The 21518-nt window shown below is 43.1% G+C and overlaps 2 protein-coding genes across 6 annotated transcripts in view; one reads left to right on the top strand and one right to left on the bottom strand.

Moving 5' to 3' along the window:
* The window catches only part of FLT1 (fms related receptor tyrosine kinase 1), a 171051-nt gene that overhangs the window by 58116 nt on the left and 91417 nt on the right, over positions 1-21518 (top strand). The window contains exons 9-11 of the mRNA XM_040621859.1: positions 171-340; positions 745-904; positions 21315-21429. Coding sequence (XP_040477793.1) covers positions 171-340; positions 745-904; positions 21315-21429 — 445 coding nt within the window. The remainder of the gene's footprint in view (positions 1-170; positions 341-744; positions 905-21314; positions 21430-21518) is intronic.
* Positions 12301-21518, bottom strand: part of PAN3 (poly(A) specific ribonuclease subunit PAN3) — a 233257-nt gene continuing 224039 nt past the window's right edge. For 2 of the 5 annotated variants that reach the window (XM_040621797.1, XM_040621808.1), the window contains exon 22: positions 12310-13209. In XM_040621797.1, the coding sequence (XP_040477731.1) occupies positions 13162-13209 (48 nt within the window). In that variant the 3' untranslated portion in view covers positions 12310-13161. Of the gene's footprint in view, positions 13210-21518 lie in introns of all 5 variants that reach the window. The other 3 variants (XM_040621787.1, XM_040621778.1, XM_040621814.1) reach the window with 3 other exon arrangements.

Genomic DNA, 21518 nt, shown 5'->3' with positions numbered 1-21518 from the left:
AAACCACACCTGGCTTTACTGAAAAGTTTAGTGTCTACATTTGTAAAATGAATGTGGAGGACCAAAGGCTTGGAGTGTATCAGCTTGAGTTCATAAGCATAAATGACAGCATTAAAGTGGCATCTGAGAGGCCTTGTGGAATGACTTCCCAATCATATTCTTAACCACAGGTTAAAAGATGGGTTCCCTGTGACTGAGAAATCTCCTCGCTATTTGGTTCATGGCTACTCGTTAATTATCAAAGATGTCGCTGAAGAAGATGCCGGGGATTACACGATCTTGCTGGCTATAAAGCAGTCCAGTGTGTTTAAAAACCTTACCACCACTTTAATTGTAAATGGTAAGTTTGCTGTTCGTACTTTCTTTCGGTTCTGGCAGGGGTGGAGTTCAGGAAAATTTGTAAATCAAAAGTCAGTAGAACAACATTAGAGAAAACACACTTTTAAGTAATGATTTTAAAAAACCACGTACGCCCCCATCATACCGATTTCCTGTCTGTTCGTTATCTTCCATAAGCAATATGATTTTTTATCATTGTAATCATGATGTACATACCATGGAATCAATTTTTTACTGTTATCGAAACACTTCCACTTTTTAAAAAAAATGGCTATAATAACAACAGATTATTATGTATTGGTTTCCCCGACACCAAAACCAGGGAGAATGCGGTCCTTCGTGTTGTAGCCCAGGAGAAAGTCACTCTACAGCTCTTGACTTCTGTCCTGTTCTTCTCCCTTCCAGTGAAACCCCAGATCTATGAAAAGGCCGTGTCATCCTTTCCAGACCCGACTCTCTATCTCCTGGGCAGCAGACAGACCCTGACTTGTACCGTTTATGGTATCCCTCAACCTACAGTCACGTGGTTCTGGCGTCCCTGTAACCATAGTCATTCCAAAGCAAGGTAAGGACTCTTTGTTTCCTAACTTCCAAATACTTGCTATACCTGGACTCAAGATTCCTTAAGGCACACAGATGGAAGTTTGCAAATGGGACATGCAGTTATATTTGAGGCCAAGGCTTTCCCTCCCATGGGAAAAAGTAGGCAATATCTTCTCTTCTTCCTTACTCATTTCTAACCATTTCATAATTTTTCTCTTGAGTTGATAGTTTCAGGAGCACAGGGACAGAATCAGGGTCACCTTGTGAGCCTTTTTTGAAACTCAGGTTGGAACTCCAGTCTTGTTCTCAACTGAGAACCTCCAGAGTTTGGCGAGTTCAGCTACAGTGGCCTTCCCATTTCTCGTTTTGTGAACATCAGGTATGATAGGAGATCTTCCATGCCGTGGTGACCACTACCTGTCATGGGCTTTGCTTATGCTCTTCCTTCCTTTGAAATGTGCTTCCACCCACTTGCTGCCTCCTGCCTTCTTTATCCTACAAGGCTTAGCTTCCCTGCTAACTCTCCTGACCGCCCCAAACACCTTTCTCCCTCTTCAGCAGGAGCCACGCCTCATTTACGCCTTGTTCCTTCCATGGGTTTACATACATTTGTCTTATCTCTAAGCCCTGAGCTGGTTGGGAGCACCTCTGGATCTTTAGGTCCCAGCACACACAGTAGAAGAGGCTTACTGTGTATTTGCTGAGTGGATACGTCCCTACCTTCTGGTCATTGTGCAGCGTTTCCTTGCATCCTGTTGATGACTGAGTCCTGTTTGCTCCTTTCCCATTTTTGTTTAGTCTAGAGGAATGATGCTCAGGACAGTTCATGAGAGCTAATTTGAAGGACAGGAATAGAATTGATAAATGCAACAATCAGATATTATTGAGACCGCCCAAGAACAAGCATTATGCCATAATATTTGCTTTGTTGCCTTTAACTCCACTTGTAGAGTGTTGGGGAAAGTTGCTATTTAAAAAAAAATGAAAACAGAATTGGCTTGATAAAGTGTAAGACACGATTCTAGCATAAACAGAAGTGGCTGTTTGGTTTTCTGGAATTTTCCTGCCATTTCAACGCTTCTCCTTGTGTTGTTATCTTTTCACTTATCATTCTGATAGTGAAAGCTACTGGTGAGTGCTGGGGTTCCCAAGAAGAAGTAGCTATTTCCACACATGTCCCAATTTCTCATGTGAATGTCATTTTCTAAGAATAGAAATACGGAGAAATTATAAGTCTTGAATATCTTCCTTACCACTGTGGATACTTAACCCAAAAGAAAGTGAGATCTACTGAGAGTTTGTGTGATTTTGCTAATTTAGGGGTAAGCATCCGTACTTGTGGACCCATTCCCTTAAGGCCTGGATATTTGTGCTAACCTAACATACAAATAAGTGAATAGTTTCTAAATAATTTAAGCTATTTGGAGAAAAGTGTCAAGTTGAATTTTCGGGGAATAACATAGTCTTTTATAGATGTTTTTAATTTTTGTTTTGACAATAGAAAATCTAAAATTTCAATTCTAGGGGCACCTGGGTGGCTCAGTCAGTTAAGTATCCAGCTCTTGATTTCAGCTCAGGTCTTGATCTCAGGGTCGTGAGTTTGAGTCCCTCTTGGGGTCTATGCTAGACATGGAACCTGCTTAAAAAAATAAAATAAAAATAGGGGCGCCTGGGTGGCTCAGTCGTTAAGCGTCTGCCTTCGGCTCAGGGCATGATCCCGGCGTTATGGGATCGAGCCCCTCATTGGGCTCCCTTCTCGGCGGGAAGCCTGCTTCTTCCTCTCCCACTCCCCCTGCCTGTGTTTCCTCTCTCGCTGGCTATCTGTCTCTGTCAAGTAAATAAATAAAATCTTTAAAAAAATAAATAAAATAAAATAAAATAAAAATAAAATTTCAATTCTATTTAGGGCAGAGCTAGGAACTCTGTTAAGAAATAGCAGTTATGGGGCGCCTGGGTGGCACAGCGGTTAAGCGTCTGCCTTCGGCTCAGGGCGTGATCCCGGTGTTATGGGATCGAGTCCCACATCAGGCTCCTCTGCTGGGAGCCTGCCTTCTTCCTCTCCCACTCCCCCTGCTTGTGTTCCCTCTCTCACTGGCTGTCTCTATCTCTGTCGAATAAATAAATAAAATCTTAAAAAAAAAAAAAAAAAGAAATAGCAGTTATGAGTGAAGAAATATATGTTATAAAGTTGGGTTTGAATAATGCTGATAAAATATGGTTTGGGGAATGAGATCATTTGGAGTAAAACTTTGGAGACGTTAGCTCTCTTTTTCTGATTTCTTTGTGGTACATGGGATCCTTCATCTGTGTCACAGAGTAAGCTTGCCAAGGTCTGGAAAGATGTCTAATTCCTCTTGTCTCAGGACTCAGAGCAGTGCCTCAAATCTTCAGTAAATATTTGTTGACCATTTGACTTATTCTCTGATCAAGGCATTTTTTTAACCAATCACAAGACAGATCAGAAATGCACGCTTTAACTTTTTCAATGATGCTTCATTACAAAAATATATGTTGTTGCTTGAAATTATCTGCTACAAAATGTGCATATCCATAAGAAGTTTCTTTTCTCCCCCCCTAAGTCAACAAACTGAGTAGCTTACCTGCGTCAGGCCCGAATTCGGTGCTCGGTGGTTAAATCAGTACATTTAACTTAGAAATAGTTCAGAAAGATACACAGGACCTTTGTGTGCTAGGACACAGATAGAATAATTCTACTTCACTCTGTCAGAGAGATAGAAGCTAAAATTGACAGATAAATGGAGCCTGCTATAGTTTAGTAGAAGTTTTCAAATATGTCTGTATATAAATGTGTTTTATGTACTTAACACCTAGATTCCCTTGTAGATGATAGGAATTTTAGTTAGTGACGTTTGAATAAAGGGGGTTCTATTGCATGAATTTTTAGAATCTTGAGTTCCATAGTTACATATTTGCATGGTGGTATCTACGTATGACTGTTAGAGATTAGGTGATTACTATGTCCACATTACTGGTGAATATGTAGAGTAATTCTTGGTATTTAAATTTTAGGCTCTAGTTAAAGGACATATCTATATATGGACCCAGCGGAAGCATTGAATTAGTTTGAGGTTTGAATGTGTTTGGTTTAAGTCACTCAAACTTATTAATTGGCTTACTATGGCCAATTAGTTAATATATCTAAGTTAAAGAGGTTCAGACTTAAATTGCATCGTTTTCTGGAGTCCAGTAAATACATAAATATATTTTAAAATGGTCAGAACTACTGCTCGACTAGGCCACCTTTGTGGAGATAAGAACCTTCAATAAAATTAACAGAAATTTCCTCCTTTAAAAAAAAAAAAAAACTGATACGCTGCTGAGCTATGTTTTAGCTATGCTTCTGATTCACCTAGAGTTTGTTCTTACAAAACACTAGGAATAAAAGAAAGGAGGAAAAAGGTAGTTACTTTTCAGCTCACCTTCCTAATGAGCTGAGCGGAAATATGGCAGAATCTTTTCCCCTTTTACTTTTCTGCACATTTGGGTGGTAAAGTAGTAGGAGAGCTAGAATATTTCTTTTGAATTTTTTTTTAAAGATTTTATTTATTTATTTGACAGAGAGAGACAGCCAGCGAGAGAGGGAACACAAGCAGGGGGAGTGGGAGAGGAAGAAGCAGGCTCCCAGTGGAGGAGCCCGATGCGGGGCTCGATCCCAGAATGCTGGGATCACGCCCTGAGCTGAAGGCAGACGCTTAACGACTAAGGCACCCAGGTGCCCCTTCTTTTGAATTTTTAATAGCATTGAAATAATTTATCAGTACCAAATGAAGGGGAATTTGGGTTTTTCCTCATCCTTGGCCACTAGCAGAGATTTCTAAATCGATACTCCTAAATTTGTTCCCGGTTAGCGTAGGCATAACCTAGAGGTATGCATAAGGGTAGGTAAGCTCATAGTACCTCTCACAGGTGTGTGGTTTCCAGCTTCTCTTCGTATAAAAGACAGATAATTACACCCACTTCACAGAGACAATATGAGGTTCAAATGAGGTCATGTATTCGGGAAAGGTACTAGAAAGGCAAGGTTGTGATGACTGCTAGCTGTGGTATAAAACTGTCTAAGTTTCCAAAACTTTTAAGGAACTTGAAAAGAATTTTCTGCCTACTGTAGAGAGAGTTTCACAAGAGTGACGATTTTTAACCTAACGCACGTTTCTGAGAAATGAACGCGAGTTGTGGAAAGTAAAGTGTGATTTTGCTGTGCTTGAGAAATGGAAATGTAGTAGGTGTGGGCTGTAGAACTGAGGAAAATAGAACACGAGTTTTCAGAAGAAGAAAAACGAAGGCAATACAGATGAGTTAGGCAAAAGCAAGACGACACAAAACCGTCCAGCGGGGGACTAAAGTAACCGTCCCAGTTTGTGCGGCCTGTCTCACTCACTCGTTTCCTGTCATGGGAGGAAGTGGTTCTGACCTGTGGGTTGGCAAAGGCCAGGGTGGGGCAGAGTGGGACGTGGGAGAGCTGATTCCTACTGAGCAAGTCCATAGTAGATTCTAGAACTTCACCTCCGCCCCTGGATTTTGAAACACTAAGTGGGACTACTGACCCGCCCATGCAGTGAGCTGGTCCTTTGCCACATAGCGCTCGGCCACAGTGCTGGGTCCATCTCACAGGGAATAGTGTGGATGAGCTTGCCCGCTGCGTGGAGATTGGTCTCTAAAGGAACGAGTAACAGTCTTGGGCTGGAGGGAAGGGAACCCTCTTTGGGAAATGGAGCAGATGGATTTGTGGGGTCCGGGCAGGAAACGGGGAGCGGACAGCCTTGGCACGATGCTGGTATTCCAGGTCACCAGTTACATTTTTCTCAGGAAGTGTCTGAGATGTTGCAAGACTGCTTTTATTGACGCATGCTTGAGCGCCCAGGAGCCCCGCCGGTAACTGACCGGAGAATTTCAGGCCTGGCTGGGTCATTTACTCCCCGCGAACAGGAGGGTGGTGAGTGGGCCGCTGCTGGGCCAGCCTTCCTGATGCTCGCCGTTAACCCATCAGCACGGCTCAGCTCCCCATCCGTGTCCAGAGGCTAAGCAGTTGTTTCTGAGGTTGTCTTGTCTTCTTTCTAAAACTGAGGCCCGCTTTTCAAATATTGAACGTGTCTGGGTCTGTTCTCCCGGGAGGGTGAAGTGGCCTGCGGCCACCGATGACCACAGCTTTGTTTTTAGAGCGCATGCACTTTCCATCACAGGCCACTTTAATTCTCTGTCCCCAGCTAACTATCGAGGTCACAAATAACACTGATAGATGATAAAAGAGTTGCCTTTAGTGGAAAAAGACTGTTAAATGCATTGAGTTCTTTGTGAAAATCTCCTTTTCTTCATCAGCTCTCTGTGACCACCAATAAAAATACACAGGGAGGAACTTCGGCTGCTTCTGTTGCATTCACGTTGCTCGCATCTTACAAATGCGTGTTACACATCATCAGTGTTCAGCCCAAATATACTGTCACCCGTCTACTTTTCGCACCAACCGTGTGCAAAGCAAAGATACACACCACTGGCCTTCAGCGCGTGTGTTTTAATGATGTAAGATCAAGCATAAGATCAAACTTGTTCTCTCTGTACGTTACCTGCAGAATATCCAGTTCCCAGTCTCAGGGATAGAGACCTGGGAAGCAAGGAAGTGGGTTCTATTCTTGGCACAGGCCCTGACTTCTTTGTGACCTTGGCCAGTTATTTAATCTGTGCTTCAATTTCCCCTTCTGTAAATGGTAACTGCCCTGCTTCCCCTTTCCTATAATACACGGCTATTCATGAGTGAAATGAGAAAATCACTTAAAATGACGTTTTCTTCATTCAAAAAAGCTTGAAATAATTTCCTAGTTGCTGCACACTGATATTTCCCTTCTGCTTCTTACAAATTATAAAGCAATTTGACCTGAGGATTAATTCTGAGGACCAGTGCCAAATTCACTGGAAAAATCAACCTGTGAAAGTTGAAGGCTGTAAAAAAAAGTCTTAGATGCAAGTGTGTATTCTGTGGTGCAGAATTGCCTCAGTAATTACAATGCGAGTAATTACCCATTAAAAAATCCCCAAAACCCGCCGTTCCTCCACTACTGCGTCAACCTGCATTTTCTTCAGGGCCAAGCTGGACTACCTTTGCCGGTCTTGGACGAACCCATCCAAGCAAAGAAAGGCATTACCATTCTTTGCCCAGTTAGTCCTAAAACCTCGCTTGCTTTATTTGGTCTTTTGCCAACGAGCCCCCTCAGAAGGCAAAAAATATCATTGGATTGTCAACTCCTGGCAGGCGAAAGGGGTAGAGTCTCCTGTATTACTTTCTTAGCCAAAATGGTGGATGTGCTAAGAAAAACCCGATAGGTGTCCATGGAATTTCAAGGGACTGCTTCTAGAACTCTAAAGCCAGTCAGATCTGGAATCTCCAATAGTTACATGCTTTAGAAGTTTAATAGGCTATAATCATCCCCGCCACACAATTTGATGTCCTGTTTCTGAACACTCTTCATCTGCCCCGTTGTAGAGGACTGGGGATTGGATCTAGGGAAAGCGGGCCACTCCACGACCAAGTGTAGTTTGCTGGGCTTCTTGGGGGAGGTGGGGGTGGGAGGTGGCCTACAAACTAAGGAAAGGCAGAGGCATCTAGAACTCTGAGGGGGGCTTGCTTAATTGCATCCCTCTGTTGTGTACATCAGCAAATTGGCAGAGAAAGGAAGGCCTGAATCATTAGGGATGTGTGAGGCATAGATCATCTGAGAGAAACGTGATTTTACATCCCCCACTGGTGCACAAAACTAACAGGACCAAAACAAAACCATTGTTACTGGTAGTTAATTAGAAATGTACTCAAGGACTTAATTGACTGCCAGCATGAATGTCTGTTATTTTTTTTTTCTGAAACAATTTTATGTCCCATATTCTACTATGTACAAAATAAAAGTGTTAACAGTGTAAACATGGAAAAAGTCAACATTTCCTGGAGGCTAAATGTAGGTCAGATGTCAGAGGGAAGCATAAGTGAAGAGGACCTCCTCTTTTGGAAATATCATACGCTGCATGTTTTAATATTTACCACCTTCCTCCTAAGTGTACGTATAATTTGTACCCATGCGTCTCTTGACATATTTTCTGTGCCGGGTACGTACGGGTTTGTGGACCCAAGCCAGACATGCTATCGAGAATTTTAATTTGCCATACACAAAACCTTGAATCAAAATGGGGACTTTAAAGAAGACTCATTCACCAAAGACCACTGTAGCAGGACTTTTTGAACAAACAAGCTTAAATAAATCTGGCCATCTTCTACCGGAGGCTTTCATCACAAGCAGAATGTGAATGCTCACCTACTAATGAGAAACTTCTTGCTTTCTGTTATATAATTGCTGGATGAGGAAGTGCATGCTGCCCAATGTGAATGTTTGGACGAGGGCCCTTTATTGATATTTCATACAAAGTCCTGAGAACAGAGCACGAGTTCATTTGCCAAATGCCTCTTTGCCACTTTTCTCTGCTTTGTGAGGTTTTCCTCTTTTTCCCACTCCTCGTGGTAATACAGCAAGTCTGAGGAATAATTGCTTCTAATGAATTAACTGTCTCCTGTAATTGCTATCAAACATTTCATTATGTGTTTAAATTAAACCAAAAGGCTGAGTCATAGGAATGGCTTTTATAGGAATCTTTAGAGCAAAATTCAGTGTTGCTTCCCAGGATTAGGAATACCAGAAGGTAATGATACATGGTTTGGGAAGATTCCTTAAAGAAGATTGGCAGACCTTCTCAAATTTTCTTTGGCCATATTCACAGATTTTTTAAAATTGAATGGGCGTTTTCACAATTGAATCTAGAAACTAATGTCCTAACACAATAAGTACAATTAGTAGGACATTAGTAGGACTCCCCACAATAAATAGGACAAATCCCTTATAAAACATGCACCTGTTCTTGGAAGTCTACATTTAGTTAGATCTCCATTGACTTAGCAGACTGTTTTGTTCCCCTCCCATGCTGATGTGGCACAAAGAATAAAATCGGTAGACTGTTTCTTGAAACATGAACTCTAGTCTGTGGTTTTAATGTAACCTCACTGCCCTTTCGGGTGAAAAAGTAGAGCCTGGTGCATTGAGAAGATAGAAAGGGTGTAATGGATTTAGGCTGTGGCCAGATGGTGCCTTGTAAAACACTTCAAGTCACTAGAACTTCTTCCTTCATACTTTCTTCAGAAACCTTGGGGGATGTCTTGTCACCATGAATGCCGCTGTCTAATGATAACAGATGTAATCAATGAGTGTCAGTCAATGAGCTTCGTAGTGTCAAAGCTACGTTCACCCCTTTCTCTACATTATCCCTAATCCGTACAATATTACAGAATGGACATAATTTCCCTATTGGGAAACTGAGGCTCAGAAAGTTGTTTCTCAGGTGTCTTCAGCTCATGGAATAAGAGAGGCTAAATAGGTTGGCATTTCAGAAGGTTACTTTTCACTGGTGTCTCCCAGGACTCCTCTAAGTGCACCGCCGTGGGTTCCCAGAGGAAGGCGCAGAAATCTTTGAGGGGGACGGGTTTGGGGAGGCACTGGCCTAACCTACTGGGTTTACTGTTGTCACCAGGGATCCTTCAGTGTCCACCTGTTAAATTAGTTGCACCAAGGATGGGAGAGGAGAGGAGAAAGGGCAGCTGGGAGAATTCAGGTCAGATTTCACGATTACTTTGGGAACTGGTGATGAGCTGCACGGGTTTGGGCCCCAGACCTACAGGTGGGAGTAGACCGTTGAGGGGGTATAAACCCCGATGGGGTGAGCAGGTCTAAATAAGACCCACCTGAGGAGAGTAGCAAGTCACACAGTCCATTTGGCACTTGTACGGTGGCGGCACTGTCCCTCTCTGCGACTTTCTTACCGGGCAGGGGTATTTGATCTCTCGTAGGGAGGTCCTGTTCCCTCCTTTGTCGTTCAGGATTAATTTTCTGGATCAGGATTCAGCAAGCACTCAGCCCTCAGGGGGCTCGCAAAGCTGTGGATTTTTGCAGGAGGCACAGGAGATGAAGAATGGGTGGGGGGGTGGGGGACAAAAGAAAATGAAGGAGAAAGCTTGAGTGTGTAGTTGGTGAGTAAATGCGATGAGGACATGGACGCCTCCGCAGGCCTTAACCTAGTCCCTTTGAATGCTTGGTTCACTTAGAATTAAGGAATCTTCGAGATTAAGAGAGCTTGTTTTATAGAGGAGAAACTGGCTCAAAGATAAATAATTATCCTTCACCTCGCAGCTAGTTAATGGCAAGCCCGGGACGAGACCCAAGTCTCTGATTTCCTGTTTATTATTCCCGTTCATTCTTATTTCCACCAGAACATTGCATGGAGTCTCTGTGGGAGGTGCCTGTAATCTGGATGAATAAATGAATCATCATGGTTTCAGAGGATGGTAGGTGGGGAGTACTGCAGTTTAGAGGAAACTCCGTGAGGGAAATAAGATCTGAGTCCCAAAGATGATGGGTCGATACTAGAATGGCAGATGGCAAGGAACATAGCTGTGGCAAGAGTGACGTGGGAATAGGGTCGGGTTGAAGAGTTGAAAAGTATATACTTGAGGAGTAACTTGGCTGGCATCTCAGATTTGGGCTGAGAAAAATTAAAACCAAAATTGGAAAGGTGGGTATGGACCCGATGTGGAATTTTTCCCATGAGGGCTAAATAGTTGAGCCAGCCATTCATTCTATCTCAGCCCACCTGCCTGGCTGATGCCTGGCTGTTCTGCCTTCTACTGCCCACAGGCCCACCCCGTCACTCGCTCGTCTAGACTGATAAACTCTCACAGGCTCACTGTTGGCGGTCTTACTCCTGTAGCCCGTCCTTGGCGTGTGTCATGTGCCTTGTGTCCCTGAAAGTCTGTCCTGCGCGTCTGAAGATCAAATCCTCAGAATCCAAGAACTTGGGTTTTCACTTGAGCTTTTTAAAAAATGATCTGGGGGGTGGGATGCGGCTGGGTGGCTCAGTCGGTTAAGTGTCTGCCTTCGGCTCAGGTCATGATCCCAGGGTTGTGGGATTAAGTCCCAAGTCGGGCTCCCTGCTCAGCAGGGAGTCTATTTCTCCCTCTCCCTCTGCCTTTCCCTCATTTGTGTGTGTGAGCTCTCTCTCTCTCTCAAATAAATAAATAAAATCTTTCAAAACAAATAAATAGATAAAAGTAAAAAAATCATCTGGGGGCATGTTATCCCATTTCCTGAGGCTTTTAATGTCCCATATGCCTTGTGTTTATCATTGAAAACCACGTCAGAAGATCGCTGATTGCTACCTTATTGAGAACTCTCTTGTGTGGAAAAGCCTTTGGGTAAGTAAGGTGAGGAAAACAAGAATGGGTATTTAGAGACTACTTAGAACCAAATAGAAGATTATGTCCAAAAGAAGACTATGGTCTAGGATTTCTGTTTTTCTTTCTTTTATAGCTGAAAATTATGGAGCACTTACCTATAGGACATTAAGTGCTTAATATGTACTGTCTCATTTAATTATTACAGAACTTATATGAGGCAGATCCTGGGATCATTGCCATTACAGAAAGTTCAAGCATCTTCTTAGGACACCACCCCCGGCTGTGGCGTGTCAGAGTCTGTGAATGAGTGGCCTTCTCACATATCATCTACCAGGCACTCATTTTCACCACTAGCATTGGCTCTGTAACAACTACGTAGACCTTAAGTTGAATAATTTTGGGCCAAAGGCTCATGATCCAGAAAGCAAATACATTTTGAGAGGCCTGCATTAATGACATCAAGAAGCAATTGTAAAAGGTGTTAGAATGCAGAAAAATCTAGTCTAGAGTTTAAGGTCATGGGCTCTGGAGTCCGAATCCTGCCTCTACCCTCTACTACTATCAGCTGGCTTCTGGATAAAATAAACCACCTCTGTGTGTCCGAGTTTCCCGATCGACACAACAGAGAGAGATAATAGCCCTGACACCGTAGGTCGTTTGGGGGGTTAGCTGAGCTAATACATATGAAGTACTTAGCTCCATGGCTGGTGCATTGGGAGTGCTCAGTTTGTTTGCTGGAACTCATCCAGTATTTTTAGATCATTCTAGAGTTGCCCACTGCATCATGCCCATGGCATCACACACACACTGGTATCCTGTGAAAGCGGACAATACTCTGACAAAATGATCCATGCTCTTAGGTTAATGTTCTCCCAGGAAACATGCTTGCATCTTTATTTTTTTTAAAAAGATTTATTTATTTATTAGAGAGAAGGGGGGAGGGGCAGAGGGAAAGGGAGAGAGAGTCCCAAGACTCCACAAGCAGACTCTGCACTGAGCGTGGAGTGCATCTCGGGGCTTAGTCTGCAGACCCTGAGATCATGACCTGAGCCAAAACCGAGAGTCGGGCGCTTAACCAACTGAGTCGCCCAGCTTCCCCTGTGCTTGCTTCTTTAGACAGGTCTTCTGACTATAGTGATTTACTCCAAAGAAATTAAGATGGGACCAGAAAGGGTAGAATTTTCAGATTTTTTAGGAAATTAGAGGAGCTATAATATCCTGAATCTACTTGCATTTGAGAATTCTACCTCAGCTATTCGAATGTTCACTGACTCAAGTCTCGTCCCGCGATGGTAACATATGGGCTCTTGACATCTTACTTGCTTGCGCTCAATTATATTCTGATATTTTTCTGATATTTTGATACATGAGCACGTATTTGACTTGTCTCTTCAAGAAATGTGTATGTTCCTTAATCACAGAAGAAACTAAATCTTCTCCTTCTTTCAGAGGACGTGATTTTATTTCTTAAATGGAATATGTATGAATATGTATTTTTTTATTTGAATAAAATAGTGCTAATGATTATGAGCCAGTATTTTTGCCTACCCTGGAGGAGAGGAGAAGACCGTTGCTTGAGGGTTTTCTATTTCTTGTCAGACCAGAAGATGCTTCTCCACATGTGAGCATCATTGCCTAAGTTGAAATTGTCCATGACTGTCAGTTGGTCAGAAACGGATAATGCTGTGAGGAGTTCATCCAGGTCCCAGTCAGACCCTCTGTCTCCATTCGTACTCCTCACTGTGAGTAGACAGGCACTGATGGTGGTGATATAGTCCTTCGTTGAGGGGAGATAAGTGAGGTCACTTGAGGGTCAGTAGTGCCCCTTTTTCAGCACGTTGGAGGTAAATGATGGATGGTAGGTTGACAGCCGACACGGGGTGGAATCCACATCTAGTCAGGCCATAGTCAGGATTCACTCTTCTCATCAGATGGTCAACTGAGCAAGAGACGGGTGTGCTCCTCTACTGTTTACCAGATGGCTGGGCTAGGCCTGAAGGTTATAATGGTGAACAAGACGCAGTCCCTGCTCTTAAGTAGCTCTCTATCTAGTGAGATAATAAAATGACAACTTACATTATCAACCCATCCAGTGTGTGTTGGGCACCGTGCTAAGCACATTACATAAATTAACTCATTTAGTATCACCCTGACGTTCGCCATCGTTGACAGCAAGAGGCTCTTCTGTAAATTATTTCCCTTCTGTTTGTCTTTTAACTCCTATAATAAAACCAGTAAGACATGGTAACATGAGGTTACTTCTTTCAAGTTGGCAATGTTAAGAACACATTCATTTCCCAAAGAATTGGAGGCGGTTCACAAAGTACAATAAATAATTGAGCAAATCTGAATGGAAGGAGAAAATGAGGTAAGGCTAGTACAGAGATATGGCCCATATGCTTTTACTTCTTAGTTGTCAAGAGAGAGAAAGAAAAATGAAATAGACATTTGCAAGATGAAGGGGCCCATCAGATAAAAGCAAACCAAAAGAACTACAACCTTTCAGGAAATTGAAATCTGAGAAAAATGATTTCTCCTATCATAATCCTTGGGATGTATCATACACAAACTCCTCCAGCACATTTCTACTATAGTGAGAGCCCTAGGACCGGAAATCACAGCCCGTAGCGCTGATCAGTGGCCTAACACCAAAGCAGAATTTATTAAAAGTGGTATGATCCAGGGCACTTGGGTGGCTCAGCGAGTTAAGTGTCCAACTCTTGATTTTGGCTCAGGGTCGTGAGATTGAGCCCCGAGTCAGGCTCCGCACTCAGTGGGGAGTCTGCTTGAGATTCTCTCTCTCACTTTCCCTCTGCTCCTCCCTGACACGTGTGTGCGTCCTCTCTCACTCAAATAAATAATCTTTGTTTTTTTAAAGTTCTATTTCAGAACTATTCAAAGGATTGAAAAGACTGTAAGTCCTCTGAGCAATTTTCTGTGACTCTGATTCCCACGGTTGGGCTTTTGCTGTCCAGGCTGACAGAACTAAGAGGTGGTAAAACTATGATTTGAACTCAGGTCGGACTAGGTCTAGGTTCTGTGCTCCTAATGCTATGTTGTGATCGCCCACCCCTATTCCTGAAGGCTGTCTGGACATGTCAGCCTCGACAACTATATAATAAGTCATGTGCTTTCTTCCTTTCCATGAGAACAAAATGTAACCATAGCTTGAAATATTTAGAGTTAATACCTGAAGACTCCTTGAATGAGTTTAAGGATATTATTTATAGCTCCTCTTGAGATTTCCCTGATGAAGAATTCTTATTTATCAAATCACCCTTCCTCAGCTGACCACTCTTTCACTTAGAAGAAAAACGAAGGAACAAAATAGGTGTTCTTGTGAAGACCCACATCTGGGTGTGGCCAAGGAAGTATCCACCCTTGGTCCCCCCGGAAATAGGGTTACCAGGATGCCTTGGCCCTTGGCTCAGATTCTGTAAAAGAGAGAGGGCCAGAGTCAGGGGTAGCTTGGAGCTCTTGGTGGAAGCAAGCAGGGAGAGAGGAGGAAGGAAAGCAGAGGCTGGGAAGACAGGCCTTGTTCTGAGTGTGAATGGACCACGAGACCCTGGAGGGCAGGAAGCAGCACAGGCCAAGACGCTCACGGAAAAGCTTTTATCGAAACAGAGGTGGCCAGGGCTCTGGATCACCTCCACCATTGTCCAAGGAGCTGACCCAGAGCCTTCAGTCCCCGAGAAGCCTTCTCCACTCCCCCCTCTCCATTCAGACAAGAAGTAGTTTTCAGTATGGGCTCCAAGGCGTCACAAGGTCTCTCCGTGCGCAAGAGAGTCACTCGCCCAGGATCCCCTTGGCGTGACCCTGTGACCACCCCGAAGGCCCAGGCCCTCTTCCTGGAGCACAAGGAGCAGGAACCATTCTGTCTAAACACTCCTTCCAACTCCACACCTTTTTCTGCCAGCATCCCCTCCCCTATATTGTTTTATTTGTTTTGAGACAACGTGAGAGGAGGGGAACAGAGAGTGTTTGCAGATTCTATTAATCTGATGGCTCAGACACACTAGCACTAATGTTTTGACATGACACCCACGGTAGCAGAGGAAAGTTTACATCAGGCCCTCATACAGGATGGCGCGCCATCACGGGGACCAGCCCCAGCCGTGCCCTCTGGCAGGCTGCCAGGTGGTCCTTTTTTTTTTTTCCTTTCTAGTTTTTTTGAAAGACATTTTACAGCCTCGATTTGCTCTTTATTACTGCTCTACCCCTTTGTTTCCTAACTTGAAATGATTCAGTATTCTGTACAAACAGATTCTAATCAGAGTTAGCACGTGCAGTCAAATCCCATTAAACAGATAAGCAGAGTCCACACCAGAAGTCCTCAGATTTCATCATCCAAAAAAGAAAAAAAAGGAGAGGGAGGTTATTCTGTCTTGAGACTTTCTAGAGCTTTCTAGAGCCTCTTTTCCAACTGAATGTGCTTTCATCATAAATCGATATACACGTTCATTCCTAGGCATGGCTCAGGATCAAATAGGCAGCCATTGGGTATTGGGTGCTCGGCTCACCACGGCGCACCCCCGCCCCCACCCCAGAGGTCCTCCTTAAAGTCTTCTGCCTGCTACAAGCGTATTGGAATTCATAATAAAACAGGCCAGCTGCATCCCAGAACATGTCCAGGGATTGTGCAGACACAAGTGAGTTATAGGGAAAGACAAAGATTGTGATAAAAGTTGGATTTGTTATTTCGTTGCAAGATTTTATTAAATGATAAAATTCATCAGCCGGTAGGAGCCCAAGAGTTCCTGTAGTTTTAGCATCAAGACATTTTGATGATGAAAACAAACCAGAATTTATGTCAAAAATGTAATTATAAAATATGTCTCTGCCCTTTCCCCTTCCACCAAAGGACTGGGGGCTGCTTCTCCTCTTGAAAGCTAATTTTTCACTTTCCCTTGGTGTCTGACTTTGTGCCAGTTTGATTCAGAGGACCCCCAGAGTTTTCCTCTAACCTATGACTCCGAGCCAGATTCACCCTGTGAAGCACGGTGATTAAGGTTTGGGGAGGTTCCTTGGGAACAGAATTCATCTTGTGTGATGGGTTGAGTTCTGGTGTGGTGGAAAGAGTGGAATATATCTGGGTTCTGATCCCAGGTCTGCTACTTTCCCTGTGAGTCTGAGCAAGGCATTGGTTTTTCTGAGTCTTTGTTTCCTTTGTTGTAAAAAGGTTTTTGAAATGGGCATAATAATGCTTGCTTCACCGAAGGGGGACTGTGAGAATTAGTTGGACTATGAGAATTAAATGTGTATCGTCCCCCACCCACCAAGCCTAGGCCTGGCACATTAGTAGCAGCTCAGGAACAGCCAGGTCCCTTCAGCCGACCAAGAGTCCGGATTTAGCAGAACAGAAATGTTGAAAGAAAGATCAGCTTAATATCATTTATTTATCATGGGATGAAAGGAAGCCAAAAAAAAAAAAATCTCTTTATCTTGAGATTCAGGCTATGGAGTAGACCTTCTAGAATTTGCTAGAAATCATTTAAGAAATGAGAAGTCCTACTGGATATCTCCAGGAGGCATGGGTATCATAACAGGCACTAAACAGACAGTCAGTTTCTAGAAAGGCTCAGTGAAGTGTTGAACCGTTCTGAGGATGCCACTTCCAAGAATACAGATACTAACCATCAATGGCGAAAGCTCACCCAGCTGGACGCTTCCTTCTGATTCCCCAGATGCAGCCATCCATCCTCTAAAGAAAAGAAAGTGTGAGCTCTGCATTCGAGGTAGGGGGAGGGGAGAGGAAGGCAGGAGGAATGAACAAAATCTGAAGATCAGAATTGTTCAAAGCCAGCACTAAGAAAAAGCACAGGTGAACACAAGAGGTACGGTACCTTTGGGTGCACTCTGCCTGGCATTTCCTGTAAAGGCAATCCAAAGGATTTGTGAAGGTGAGTGGGAACTCTCCTTCAGTCTCTGATTCTGGGACGAAAAAGGGAACTCTAATTAAAACTGTAATTCTGCGGCATGTACACTTTGAGCACGTAATACACATTTTGGTGGGTGATAAGAGTTGTTTGCCGTATTTTGGAAAGAAGCTTTACGGCAGAAAGGGAGAAAAAACCACAAAAAAACAAAAACAAAAAACAAACCATTAAATCCCCAATGCAAATAGAATTGGTGTAGTGAATGTTGGAGAAGGCTTTCCTTTCTGTATACAAAGCAGCCCTGAAGTATAATAATCTCTCGGTATGCAGTGGTATTCCGTGGATATTATGTTGCCTGTGGGGAAGGGTTCAGTGCACAGATGCTGGGAACGAGCCAGAACGGATGACAAATTCTGCCTCTGCCATTTACTAGCTGTTTAACCTTGGGTAATTTACTTAACCTCTCTAATCTTCAATCTCCCTGTCCCTTAAAGGGGGGATGATAGTACCTACTTTTTAGGTTGTTGTGTGGGTTAATGAGATAGAGTATGAATCACTTAGCACGGTGCTTAGCATGCACAAAATACCCTTATTATAATAGAGCATAATATTGCATGGTGTAGATTACAATTATTGTAGCCCATGGCTGGTTAGCTTGCCTGTTAAGACCAGCAGTCAGGATTGTATGTTTAACCTCAGTGTTGGCTTTGCCTTTGTGGCCCCAGACTGCCTTCATCTGTCTTTGGTCACAGAGGAGCCAAATGTTTGATTGTGAAGGGAATAGGGCAAATCCATCACGACTACAGGAAAAATCAACCCAAAGCTGCAGGTCTGTCCTGTCATTTACATCTATGGAGGGTGGTGTTTTCCCATTACGTGCGGAAAGCAGCAGCCTGGTTACTTAGACCAGGTGGGAGAGTCCCACAGACGGCTCCTACTTGGAGGTAGACAGACTGACTTGTCACACATAGAGTCACAGCTCCGTGTGTTAGATGTCAAATTGCCTGTTTTAACTTATTTATATCAATCTCTAGTCCAAAACTAATTTGTTTCAACTCCAGGGCAATTGATGAGATGACTTGGAGTACACCCTTACCCCGGAAATTTTTTGCGTCTCAATGGTTATAAATACCTCCGTGCCATTGTATTTGTCGTGCTATATGCAAATGGAGGTAGGAGTCTGAAATCTCATTAGGCCAGGGACAGAGGCTTGGAGCATGGAGAGGACCGCGTGGAGCTGAAGCTGATAACAGTGGCCTTGTCCAGAATAGTGCCTGGGAGCTTTCTTATCTCCCTTTGGCAGGAGGTGCTGTGGGCTTCCTGTGCGAAATCAGGAGTGAACGCTGCTTTCCTCTTGTTGTTCGGCTTCCTCCCCCCTCAAGACGGTTCCCAGCACAGTGATTATCTTTGCATCTTCAAACATGGCACAATCTACTTCCTTAAGAGCTTGATGTATTCTTAAGGCTTAGGCAAATTCCCCTCCCCCTCAATCTCTTTTCAAGTGCTGTTATATAGTCAGGCTCCTAAATGACATTCTATTTTTATGGTTCCAATTACAAAGAGGGAAAAAAAAAAACCAGTCCCTAAATTAGAAAATGGCCATAGAATCTGTCCTTTGCACTGGAAGGACCTTGCCTTGAGTCTAGCCTATAGTTTCCATACTGGGGCCTGTGCCGCCAGCAGCCGCCCCTGGGGGCGGGGTGGGGGTCAGAGGCTGACAGCCCTGCGTGAACTTGGGCAGCAGACTGCACTTCCCTCGGGAAATGCCTAGACTCGCTGTACTCGAACATATTTCTTTGCCTTTCCTGAAGACCAATTAAGATCTCTGTCTGAGGCATTCGTTTATCTTTTTCACTTCTTTGGGGGGGGGGGAATGAAATTAAAAGCTTCTTTTCCAGATACAAGAGAAAACTTCAGCTGTTTGGCGGCACAATGCCAAGTACACACGCACATGTCCAGTACAGGTGTGCACGTGTAATAAAGCCCATCTCCATGTAAGGCATATGTACGTTGGATATACTCGCGTGTGTACTGAGTGTGTGTGAAGGACGTGAGGTCAAATGGCGGTTCAAGGCATGGATGTAACAGCCCAGAGAACAGAGGGGATAGCAGAATGACTTAGGATTTCAAAACTATAGCATTACAATGTTTCAAGTAAAGGAGAAAGTATATAATTTCTCTTGGGCTCATTTTCCTCCACTAATAACAGTTAAAATGTTTGCTTATTTTACCCGATGACTATAAAAACTATCTAGTAGAAATGGCATAAATTCCTTAAGGAATGGCCAGTCCTTATTATTCTTCTTACTTTAAATCTTATAATCTAACTGTAAAAGACATTTTGCCAACATTTGGGAAAATCTGCAGGTACAATTAGGTGTAATAATGGTGTTGTTGTTATCTTAGAAAATGTGCATTCTTTTAGGGATATGCACTGACATATGTAAGGGCTGAAATGACAGGACATCTGAGATTTGCTTTAAAATACTCCACAAAAGAGGAAGATGGGGGGAAAAAAAAACAAGGATAGACAAAACAACTGTGGCAAAATCTGGATAACTGTTGAGTCTGGGTGATGAGTATATGGGGCTTTATTACACTAGGGCTGTGCTTCCCAAGGTGTTTGAAAATAATGAACAATGAAAACAAATGAAACCTCTTGCTAGAAATAGTGTATCTGTCCCCCATGCCTGTGCGTATATTAGCAGGTGTCCATAGAGTGCCAATGACATGCTCCGTCCTTGCTGTGACATGAGGACAGAGTGTATAGTAGATGTGGTCTCCTGGAACTTCTGGCCCAGTGGGGCCACTTAGCACGTGGGGAATGCTCTGGGGGCGGACATGACAGGTTGGGAGAGGAGACCACCCAGGAAGACTCGGTGGTTTAACAGTCTGGAGTTCCTTCTCAGCTCAAAGACCAGAGAGGGATAATCACTGAACATTTTCCTAGTCATCACAATCTTATCTATACTACCTTCTTCCTCGACTTATTTTATTTTTTCACTGTCATCTTATGTAAATCATGGCTACCATGGGCCTCTTACGATCAACTGCTCATTCTCTCTGGAAATTGGGCTGTGAAATTCCTCCTGGTTTGAAAATCCCCGTAATTTGCCCACGACAAGTACAGATTAGAGCCCGGGAGGCTCTCTGCTCACCACAAATTCTAGGTAGGGAATGGACTATGAATGGCCTTGGCTGTTGGACAAAGAAGCCTGGCCTTTCTTCAGTCTTTGGAGCTTTGGGAGCAAAAAGGATTCCACTAAAAACCAGAGCATTCAGGGTTTGGTCTGGGAGCAGTTTTGTGACTGTTGAGATTAATAACTATTTCCACCAAAATTTGAGTAAGAAACCATATGAAAACAGAAGCTTGCTGATAAGAATGTGTATTTGGGGGCGCCTGGGTGGCGCAGTCATTAAGCGTCTGCCTTCGGCTCAGAGCGTGGTCCCGGAGTCCTGGGATCGAGCCCCACATCAGGCTCCTCCGCTGGGAGCCTGCTTCTTCCTCTCATACTCCCCCTGCTTGTGTTCCCTCTCTCGCTGGCTGTCTCTATCTCTGTTGAATAAATAAATAAAATCTTAAAAAAAAAAAAAAAGAATGTGTATTTGAACATGGTAACTTCTCTCTTGAAAATGGTATTCTGCTAGCTAGTTTGATATAATAAGAAATCTCATGGACTTTTAGAAACAGAAAAGATCGTTTTATAAGGAACACTTGAGGTCTGAGCAGTTAAAGAGCTTCTCATGATACCCCAAAACTTGGAAAGAAATAGAACGTAATAACTGCTTCATGCTGTGTGTTTCCATATACATTTAATTAGCCCTGGAAAAAATTAGCTGTATAATGGAATGTGCTGACTAAAAGCCAACCTTTTATAGATGTGAAATGCTATTATTTCCTCGAGGTTTCCATTCATTAGCATAACTTTTTTTTTCACTGTGTTTGCATGTTTCCTCTACAAGAACTAATTTAAATCTAGGTATTAAATTTCCTTATTTTTGCATTTTTACTTAGTATTTAACATTGAGAAGAGGAAGGCTGTATGGAGATACACTGGTGTGGTTTGCTTTCAGAGCAAGCAAAATATATTTTCTATTTTTAAGTTGTGGGGATGATTATAGGGGAAAAAAATCTAAGGAAAAGAAGAAAATGTGTTTTGTTATCTTTGTTATCTCAGGACTTAACCAGTGATTTTTATTTCACCTGTCACCATGGGCTGGACCATGCTACAAAGCAACATAATGATGACTTACTTTTTTTTTTTTTTTTTAAATAGGTATGACTTTTGCTCCAATAAGGAAGAGTCCCTAATCCTGGATCCTGACAGCAACATAGGAAACAGGATTGAAAGCATCACTCAGCGCATGGCAATAATAGAAGGAAAGAATAAGGTATTGTGTCCAAAAATAAGCACTGGCATATTTATTTTATTTTTCTTTTCAAGATTTTATTTGAGAGTGAATGAGAGCACGAGTAGGGG

The sequence above is a fragment of the Ursus maritimus genome, unplaced genomic scaffold (genome assembly GCF_017311325.1).
Source record: "Ursus maritimus isolate PB19 unplaced genomic scaffold, ASM1731132v1 scaffold_10, whole genome shotgun sequence".
In the NCBI taxonomy this organism is placed as follows: domain Eukaryota; kingdom Metazoa; phylum Chordata; class Mammalia; order Carnivora; family Ursidae; genus Ursus; species Ursus maritimus.
Note: the sequence above shows the minus strand (reverse complement) of the source record. Positions and strands in the feature narration are given on the sequence as shown.